The sequence below is a fragment of the Macrotis lagotis genome, chromosome 3, assembly GCF_037893015.1.
Source record: "Macrotis lagotis isolate mMagLag1 chromosome 3, bilby.v1.9.chrom.fasta, whole genome shotgun sequence".
NCBI lineage: Eukaryota > Metazoa > Chordata > Mammalia > Peramelemorphia > Peramelidae > Macrotis > Macrotis lagotis.
The window spans coordinates 301953809-301964515 of record NC_133660.1 but is presented as its reverse complement, the minus strand read 5'-3'; the positions used below and the strand labels follow the sequence as shown (position 1 = coordinate 301964515).

General features: G+C 30.4%; 1 protein-coding gene across 1 annotated transcript; it reads left to right on the top strand.

The window, feature by feature from the left end:
* The first annotated feature begins 4029 nt into the window (after positions 1–4029).
* On the top strand, positions 4030–4935 carry LOC141517008 (olfactory receptor 4C3-like). The gene has a single exon (XM_074227948.1). The coding sequence runs from the start codon at positions 4030–4032 to the stop codon at positions 4933–4935; it is 906 nt and encodes a 301-aa protein (XP_074084049.1).
* Positions 4936–10707: the final 5772 nt, after the last annotated feature.

Genomic DNA, 10707 nt, shown 5'->3' with positions numbered 1-10707 from the left:
GTACTTCATGAGAATCATTAAGTTCTTCAGGCCCGCTGAGTTTTAATTTTGCATTTTTGTAATGGGGATAATGATATTTACCCTCTATTCCTCACATAATTGTTGTTTTGCAAAATGTGATAATATGAAAAAAATCAATTACAATAATATTATTATCATCTGAAGTGTAAAATTTGACTATTAAAGTTCTATTTCTTTGAGTTACACATATACAGTTAACAATGAAAGTGTAATATATTGACTTCCTAACACATTAATGTGAATGTAACTTATAATAATTGTTCTTTTTAAAAGTTTGGGTATCATTTAGTCTTTTTGTCATTTAATGACAAACCCTCTTTTTGTCTGATAATGAAGCTGAGCAAAAGAGAAGTTCAGTGACTTTCTAAAATAACAGCTAAACTATTATAAAGATTACTAATCTCCAACTCTACTACTCTTTCTTCTATCTTAATGCATAAAGTTGTCTTTAAAAGAATATTCTTTCTTATAGTAGTAACTGCATAGACATGAGGACAATTTGGGTAAATCTATAAAGTTGATCATCCCAGAGAAAAATTAGACACCAGCAATTTTGGGTCCTTGATTTTGTGGATAAGGAACCTATAGCTGATATAGAGGTTAAGGTGTCCTGACCAAGAAAATAAGAATAGTAACATTTTCTTAATGACTTAAATCCATTTCTTATAGATCTCAAGATCAAGAAATATACTAATTATTCAGTTTTGTCTTGAGAAGGACTTAGGCAAGAAATGGACCTACAGGATAATGGGGTTCAGTTTCAGCACTAGTTCTGAAGATGACCTTCAACATTTTGATAATTCTATCTAGAGCCAAGGAACTTCACTAATGACAAGAAAGAAAAATTTTGACAAGATATAACTGAACATTGAAATATCTATTGTATTTATTGGTGGTTTCATTAAGAAATTAGGAGAAAGTAGTAGTTTCTTCTACAGCAAGTAATCTAGGAAGAGAAATGGTATTACTAGAGTCATGATGAAAATGACAAGAATGTATGCAGCTTTAACAATTAGTATCTCATTTATTCAAAATAACTTTCCCATCTGAACCACTTTGTCTAACCTAATGACATATATAACCAGGGAAATATGGATCATTCAATGATTTTTGAAATATTCAAAATTATTTTTCCTGGGAACAGTTTGGGGATATTATCCTATGAATTACATTAGGATGATATTTGGATACAACACAGAGTAGCATCTCAGGATTAGAATTGAAAATTGTTTCATTTTGAGCCAAAGGTATCTGCAAAGGGATTAATTAGAAACAGTAGCAAATGGGTGGCCACTTTTAAATGCTGCTTACTTCTAATGACTGCTCTATAAAAGAAATTTGAAATCCCTTTGACTAGCAGGTTATATGGGACTAAAATAATTTCCTCATTTATCAAATGATATAATTCTAATATTCTTTTGAAATATCAAGGACCATAGTTCCTTTTAAGATACTTTAAAGAAGTCACAGTTTAAAGAAGTCTCATTTCTCAATGAAACTTCCCTAGTGAAATATTATTTTTTTCTAACCCAAAGAAAATATTTAAATTGAATTTATAGATTCAATGACCTAATGAGCAAATAGGTTATAGTGTGATATTCTGAAAACCACACTTGTTTAGTCAGGAGACCTAGATAATACTTAAAGTCTCTGGGCTTCATTTTTTAGCATCTTCAAATAAGAAAGTTGGATTGAATAATATTTGTTGCTCTGCCTAGATTTTAATCAGGTGGTCCATACATCAAGGAAATAAAAGAAGATGCAGGTGAACATTGGTTGACTCTTAAGTGGGTCTGTTATTACAATTCTGAGTATAGAATTTAAGAGACCCCTGAGAGAATTTTAGCTCCAAGACTATCTTACCTATGAAGACGAACTTTCTGACCAGTCTCAACCATTTTCCTTCTGAATTGTTTCTTTCGTATCATCAAGGACTTTATCACACATATTTTGCTAGTTACATACATAACTAACTACAATTTTCCTTTAACCAACTGGCATGATGTGAAGTTAATTACAACAGCTGACCTATCATAGGACTCTGATGTTGTGATAAAATTCCAGCATATGCAGAAATCATTAACATCTACACAGATAGTTCAAGTAAGTTTTACTTTTAAAATGTTCACTCTTAATTTATGTTAATTTTAGAAAAGTTTATATAAAGACAAGGAAATGATTTTCTAATAAGTTTAATCCATGATAACCAATTTTAGCTTATATTCATTGATTGAACTTAAAAGTTTCCCCTCATTTTTTAATTTTAAAAATATTTGATTTTTTATCAAATTTCTGTAACTAGAAGCTCAAGTAACATTATTTTATAAAGAATAAGGCTTATTATATCTAATGTTATGATTTAATCTAAATACACAAATATTTATCAACAGTTTTTTTTACCACCCTGAATCAATAAAAGAGAGATGGTATAGATGTTATTTATTATAGCATTTACAAATATTTTCCTATTCATGTCTTACATGCTTACACTTACAAGAGTCAAAAGAAACAGCTGATTGTGGGGGATTTCCTTTCAGTAATGAAAATACTCCTTATATTATAAAGAAGCTGAGTAGCTCTCTAGAAAGGGAGAGAATTTGGCTGTTTAAAAATAGCCTGATCGCTTAACTAAAAGTCATCAAATGGCATGAATGTTATGTTAAACTTAAACTTTCCTTGAATAACAAATAATTTTGTACTAGAAATATGTTTGAAATCAAAAAGACCTGGGTTTAAATTTTACATTGCTTACCTGGGAAGTCACAATGTACTCACATCTAAAACTAGATTTAATAAACCACCTACTTCAGATTTTAGCATGAAGATCAAATGAGTTAACATAAGTCAAGTCCCATCAAACCTTAAAGTTTATATAAATGCATTCTATTTTCTCATTTAAAACTTACATGTGTTAAGAAATATCTTCTTTTAAGATGAAATATTTTTGATAATGTCAAATTTCGATAATATATATTTATAATTAAAATTTAGTTTAACATGCTTTAGCAAATATTCATTTATTCAGTAGCTTATGAGAGACTTGGCAATATAAGGATGAGCAAAAATAGCACAAGCTCTGATGTCAGAGGAAATATTTTCAAATCCTTCTTCTGATGTTTATTACCACCATGACTTGGGGAATCACTTCATCTCGATGGACTTCAGTTTTCCCACCTGTAAAATGTTGGAAATGAAATACATAGGTTCTGTGATCTTTTTGGTCAGTGAGTCTGTAATTATTATCCTTCATATATTTTTGATTCCAGAATAGTGCTTAGAAGATAAGGATTTTCATGTTGTGGCAAGAACAGGTGATTTTTTGATCCTGAGATACTTTGCTGGAGAATAGACATCATATAGCAGGTACCTTGCAGTGTATCAACTATAGACTTCCTAAGAACATCAGGGCAGAATTTATTAAGCATTTACTATACACCAGGACCTCTGGTAAAATCTGGGAATACAAAGAAAAGTAAAACCCAATCCCTAGTCAATACTCTAATTGTGAAAATATTGTACCAATAAAATATATACAGTATAAATTGTAGGTGTTCTGATCAGAAAAACATTAAGACTAAGGAGTGCTGGTAAAGACTTCTTAGTTGAGAATGGGAGGAAGTCTAAGATATTGGGGAGAAGATAAAGAGCAAGATTGTTGCAAGCATAGGAAACAGCTAGTTAAAGTGTTTATAAGAGAGAGTTGAATGCCTTATATGAAGAATAGCAAGGAGGTCGTGTCACCGATTATCAAAGTAAATGAGTAAATTGTAAGGAAATTGGAAAGTTTTGAAAGGATAAGGTTATTAAAAGTCAAACAAAAGATTTGAAATACTACCTTTACAAAAATAGGAAGTTACCGGATATTTGAGAATCCGTTAAAGGTAGGTGATTGGAAACCTGAGCAAATTTAATTTATATTGAAATTTCACCTGGCCTTGGTTCTCAAGATGATAATGCTTCTTTCTTTGGCCTATAGGTAATTTTATTACCAGAGGCCCATCCACATACATGGCACATCAAAGGAATGTTACAGAATTTATTCTTTTGGGACTCTCAGCAATTCCAGAAGTACAAAAAATGCTATTCTTTATATTCACCATTATTTATGTCATCACCATAGGAGGCAACCTCCTCATTGTGGTCACCATTGTTAGCAGCCAAGTGCTAACCTCACCCATGTATTTTTTTTTGGCTTATCTATCTTTTATTGACAGTTGTTATTCCTCCTCAGTGGCCCCAAAACTCATTGCAGATTGTCTGTATGAGAGGAAAACTATCTCCTTTAATGGGTGCATGACCCAACTCTTTGCTGAACATTTCTTTGGTGGTGCTGAGATTATCCTTCTCACAGTAATGGCTTATGACCGCTATGTGGCTATTTGCAAGCCCTTGCATTATGTTACTATCATGAACCAGCGTCTATGTAGTTTTCTGGTAATGCTGGCGTGGGTGGGTGGCTTTCTGCATTCCACAATTCAGATTCTTCTTGTTTTATGGTTGCCTTTCTGTGGTCCCAACTTGATGGATCACTTTGTTTGTGATTTTTACCCATTGTTGCAACTTGCCTGTACTGATACCTATGCCATTGGCATTTCAGTGATGGCCAACAGTGGGGTAATCTGTCTATTGAATTTTGTCATGTTAGCTGCTTCTTATGTCATCATTTTGCGTTCTTTGAGGTTCCATAGTGTGGAAGGGAGGAGTAGAGCACTATCTACTTGCAGTTCCCATTTCACTGTCATTGTCTTATTTTTTGTACCTTGCATATTCACATACATACGACCTCTGTGCACTCTGCCTATTGATAAAACTGTGGCCATATTCTATGGCATTCTCACTCCTATGTTGAATCCCCTCATATATACCCTGAGAAACTCAGAGGTAAAAAATGCCATAAGGAAGTTATGGGGATAATGTTTTAGAAAGATATCAGAGAACAATGGAAAAGATATTGGATTAGGAGTCTTGGTGTTTGCATTCATGTGAAAACTCTCGTACCTTCTTCCTATGCCTACTCATCCACACATAGGAGAAACTGAACTAATTCATTTATTAGGTACCCCTCTGTTCTACACACTGAAAACTTGAGAAGTAATTTCAAATAAAGTAATAATAAAACTGGATTATGAAAATCTCTATATTTTTCTGCTGTTAATCTTAGACTGTATACTTTCTTCAGATAAAAGTATGAATAGAAAAAGAGGTATCATTTTGCTTTTCTGCCCCTAATTTCTAGCATAGCACCTAATTTTTAAGTGTTTAATAGATGTTTGTTGTTTAATTGATTGAGAAAGAGTTGTTCAGATTTGTGGTGATCCAACCGAAGAAGCTATTCAATTTATATTTATAAAGAAAAGAAATAAAGGATATAAAAAAATAAGAAAAAATGTAATTTCTTGCAACATGACCTAGAACTGAAATGTACTATTACCCCTCCTCCCTTATTTTCTAAATGTAATATTGTAAGTTTTTTTTTTAACAATGTTACATCTACATACTAGAATGACCAGAGTAGAGAAGGTTCAAGGAAAGACTGCTGGATTTTGAATTGAAAAGCTCAGCTTGAATAATTCATCCGAGGCTTTTTGCAAATATGAACTTGGAAAAACCACAACTCTTTGTTTTCTCTTTTGTAAAATGTGAGACTACATACACTAAGATAATCTCCACATGTTTACATTATTAAAATATAAAACTTAAATATCCTAAGTAAACTAGAAGAGAAAAATAGAAATTCAATTTCATATCTATGGATTGGGGAAAAATCCATAGAAAAAGAAGTAAAAAAGCATAAATTGAATAATTGTGAAGATTTTGAATTTATGAATATATTTATGTATATTTCATACATATAAGTATATTCTGTATATATATATATATATAAAACACAAAATAAATTGCAGTTAAACTTACATAATAATAAAGTAACCACTTTTTAAGTTTTAAGAAATTTAACATTAAGATTTTATATCCAAAATATATAAATAATAGTTTACATATATAAGATCTCTAATCATTCTTATAAAACATGAAAACATGGGTAGAGACAATTTTCACAGAAGACCTACACTATTAACAATTATATGAAAAATGTTCCAAAACACTATACATTAACAAAAATCAAATGATGGGGTTTCATCTCATCCTAACTAAATTGAAAATTGTCACTAAGAAGTGAAAAATAAATTTTACACCATTAGTATAACTGTAAATCAGTTTAGACATGCCATAAAATAAAATAGAACTATAACCCTCTAAATTACAAAGTTTCTGATTCTTTACCCTGATTTAACTATATCCAGTTATGTTATTCCTTAGCATATGCACCCAATATCTTGAATAAAATAGGTATATATATGTATATATGTAACCTGTTTTTATTACACTACCAAACTGTAAGGCAAATGATTGTCCTTACAGTTAGAAACCACTTTGAAAATTATGATAAATGTAGATGAGATATTATAATGTAATTAGAAATGATAACATTGTTTCAGAGAAAATTAGGTAAAACCACATAAAATGAAGCAGAGTGAAATAACAATCTGTACAAATGCTAAGAACATTTTAGTCAAGCCCTCCTGATTCCAGATCTTATGCTCTATCTACTGCGCCACCTAGCGGCCCATTAACAACATTTTAAAGAAAAGCTTCTGAAAAAATTCTGATAAACCAGAGTTCAGAGGATAAAATTTGAGATATCCTACCTATCTTATGCCAAAGATATAACTGATTTAACATTAAGAATGAAATATCCATTTCTTTAATTCATCTGCATAAGGGTTTAGATTGTTGCAACATGCATACTTATAATGAGAATTTTCTTTTTGTTCATCATCTTATGGGGGGGGCAGAGGGAAAGACCAAAAAAAAAATCTTATTAAAATAATTAGTTTAGGGGTTGCTAGGTGGTACAGTGGAGAGAGTCCAGGTCCTGGAATCAGGAAGGCCTGAGTTCAAATTTGGCAACAGGAGCTTAATAATTACCTAGCTGTGTGACCTTGCTTAAATCACTTAGAAACCCCATTCCTTTAAAAAAGATAAAATATAAAAAAATTGATCGAAAGTCAGACCAAATAGTAGAAAAAATTAGTATGAATGAATGAATGAATGAATGAGTCAATGAACAAAATGGGGAGGAGAGGATTGCACAAAATCAGCTCTAATGTCCATTGAAACTCTTCATTGCTCATGTTAACATCTTGTGATTCTAAATCAATTTCTCTGACAACACTCCCAATTCTATTCCTTCCCTAACCCTTTCAATTTCATTTAACATAATTCTTTATGTTTCTAAGTAAAAAAGAGTAATTCGAGGTGTTAGGTTTATCCAAGAAGCATCTAGGTGACATGGCAAATAGAGCAAAAGGCTTAGCAAAATTGACCTCAGTTCAAATATGTGATAAGATAATTGAAAGCTCTTTATTATTTATGTGCAAAATATTTATTTCAAAGCATTTAGATTGTATACATTTCTTTTTTTTAAACAGTTGAATTATTTCATTTTATTTTTTTTAGGTTTTTTCAAGGCAAATGGGGTTAAGTGGCTCGCCCAAGGCCACACCGCTAGGTAATTATTAAATGTCTGAGGTCAGATTTGAACCCAGGTACTCCTGACTCCAGGGCCGGTGCTCTATCCACTGTGCCACCTAGCCATCCCCAAAAAGAAACATTTTGACAAAATAAATTGCTGTTAAAATGATGTTAAAAACCCTAGGAAACATAGGAATTAAAGGAACTCTTTTTAAAAAGTATAAGAAATATCTTTAAATTTAAAAAAAATTGTAAGATAGAAACTTTTTCAATAAGGGTAAAAAAAGGTTGCCTATTATAACCATTATAATTTAACATCTTACTAAAATTCTAATTATAGCAATAAGACAAGAAAATGAAATTGAAGGACTAAAAATTGGCATGGAAAAAGCATAACTATCACTTTCTGCAGATGACATAATGCTTAATCTAAAGAATCATATTTAACAACCTAAATAAATTTGTAGGATATAAAGTTAAAATATTTCTCTATAGTACCAAGAAAAAACAGAAGGAAGAAATAGAGAGAAAAATGCATTTAAATTTATTACAGACTATAAAATATTTGGGAAGTCTACCTGCAAAAATAGACACGGTAATTGTATGAGAACAATGATAAAATACTTTACACAAATTCATATATAACTTGAAATATATTGACCACTCATGGGGAGTTTAAGCTAATATGCCAAGAATGATAATACTACCTAAATTAATTAATTTATTTAGTGGCATTACAATAAAACTAAAAAAAAGTTCTTCATAAAATAAAAAAATAGCAAAATTCATTTGGAGGAAGAAAACATCAAGAACATCAATGGAAATTAAATAATATAAAAAATAAAGTGAGAAGAAAGAAAGGGGACTAGCAATATCAATTTTAAAATTACACTGCAAAAGGATCATAATAAAATCAACTTGATATTTGCTAAGAAATAGATAAGAATGTATTAAGTACAGAACATGAGGAACTTATCTATGAAGTCATCTACATTTATTATTAGATTAAGATATTAGGTACTGGGACAAGAGCTCACTATTTCACACACACACGCACACAAACACACACACAGACAAAGACAAAAACAATTAGTGTAACTTGAAAAAGTAGCGCATCAGAAAGCTGGTAAACATGAAGATCTTAAACTTTTAGTGAAGAGAATTTGAAAAGGAGTAGATGATTCAGACATGAAAGGTAATACAGACAAATTTTAATGGAGTAGAGAAGAAAAAATCTGTCAGATCTATGGAAAGGGGAAAATTTCATGACTAAAAATGAGAGTCAAATAATTGTGATTATTATAAAATTAAAAAAAACATTTTGAACTAATATAGCAAAATGGAGTTAAAATTCAAAGAATCTAAAATAACATTTTTGATGCCCATTCTCACCATTGCTGTTCAATATAGTATTTGAAATGGTAGCTTTAGCAATAAGAGAAGACAATGCAATTGAAGGATTTAGAATTGTCAGTGAGGGAGCAAAACTTTCACTCTTTGCAGATGATAGGATATATACTTAAGAGAACCTTAGAAAATCATCTAAAAAGCTACTTGAAATAATAAACTTCAGGAAAGTAGCAGTATATAAAATAAACACACATAAATCATCAGCATTTAAGAGATAGAGAAATTTCATTTCAAGTAACTTTTGGCAACATAAAATACTTAGGAATCAATTTCCTAAGGCAAACTCTTGGGGCAGCTAATTGGCACAGTGGATAGAGCACTGGCCCTGGAGTCAGGAGTACTTGAGTTCAAATCCCACCTCAGACACTTAATAATTACTTAGCTATGTGATCTTGGGCAAGCCACTTAAACCCATTGCCTTGCAAAAATCTTTAAAAAAAAAAAAGGGAATCTCGGAACTTATATGAACACAATTACAAAACAGTTTTCAAACAAATTAAGTGAGATCTAAATAATTGGAAAAACAATTGTTCACAGTTAGAATGATATATTAAATATATAATAATATAATATGATATGATATGATATAATATAATATAATATAATATAATATAATATAATATAATATAATATAATATTTATATATAATATAATAAAAATTATAATTCTACCTAAATTAAATAGTTTATTCAAAGTCAAACAAATCAAACTACCAAAATAACTATTTTATAGATCTAGAAAAAATAGTAGCAAAATTCATCTGGAGCAACAAAATGTCAAGTATATCAAAAGAACTGGTTGAAAAAAATGTAAAGAAATGTTACCTAGCTGTACCAGTCTAAAATCTATGCTATAAAGTAAAAGTCATCAAAACTTCCTGGTACAAGTTAAGAAATAGTGTAATGAATCAATGGATTAGAATAGCTACCAAAAACACCTGTTGTAAATAACTTCAGTAATCTATTATTTTACAAGCTTAAAGACATTAATTTCTCGTGTAAGATTTCACTATTTGATAAAATCTGCTAGGAAAGCTGGAAAATAGTGTCATTGAAACTAGGCATAGATCTACATCTCACACTCTATCAAAAGAAGGTCAAAATGGTTACAGAATTTAGACATAAAAGACTAGTAAACGGATCAAAAGATAATCTTTTCTTTCTGATCTATGGAAAGGGGAGAAATTCATGATCAAACAAAAATAGAGTAATTATAAAACACAAAATGGATGTTTTTGACTATATTAAAATTTTTAACACTAATAAAACCAATGCTATCAAGATTAGGAAGAAAACAGAAAGCTGCGAAATAATTTTCTCAGCTAGGGCTTCTGATAATGGTCTCATTTCTAAACTACATAGAGAATTGAAACAAGTTTATAAGTTTACAAGTCATTCTCCAATATGAAAGCAATTTTTCAAACAAAGAATTTAAAGCTAAATATAATCATATGAAAAATTATCCAAATAATTATTTATTAAAAATACAAATTAAAACAACTATGAGGCACATTCTCACAACTTTCAGATTGCCTAAGATGACAAAAAAGGAAAATGATCAATGTTGGAGAGGTTGTGGGTGGATTAGGAAATTAATGCACTGTTAGTGGAGTTTTAACCTATCCCAACCATTCTGGAAAGCAATACGGAACTTTATCCAAAGAGCAGTAAAACTGTTCATACCCAGCAATATCAATACTAAATCTACAACCAGAAGAAATAATAAAAAAAAATGAGGAAAGAA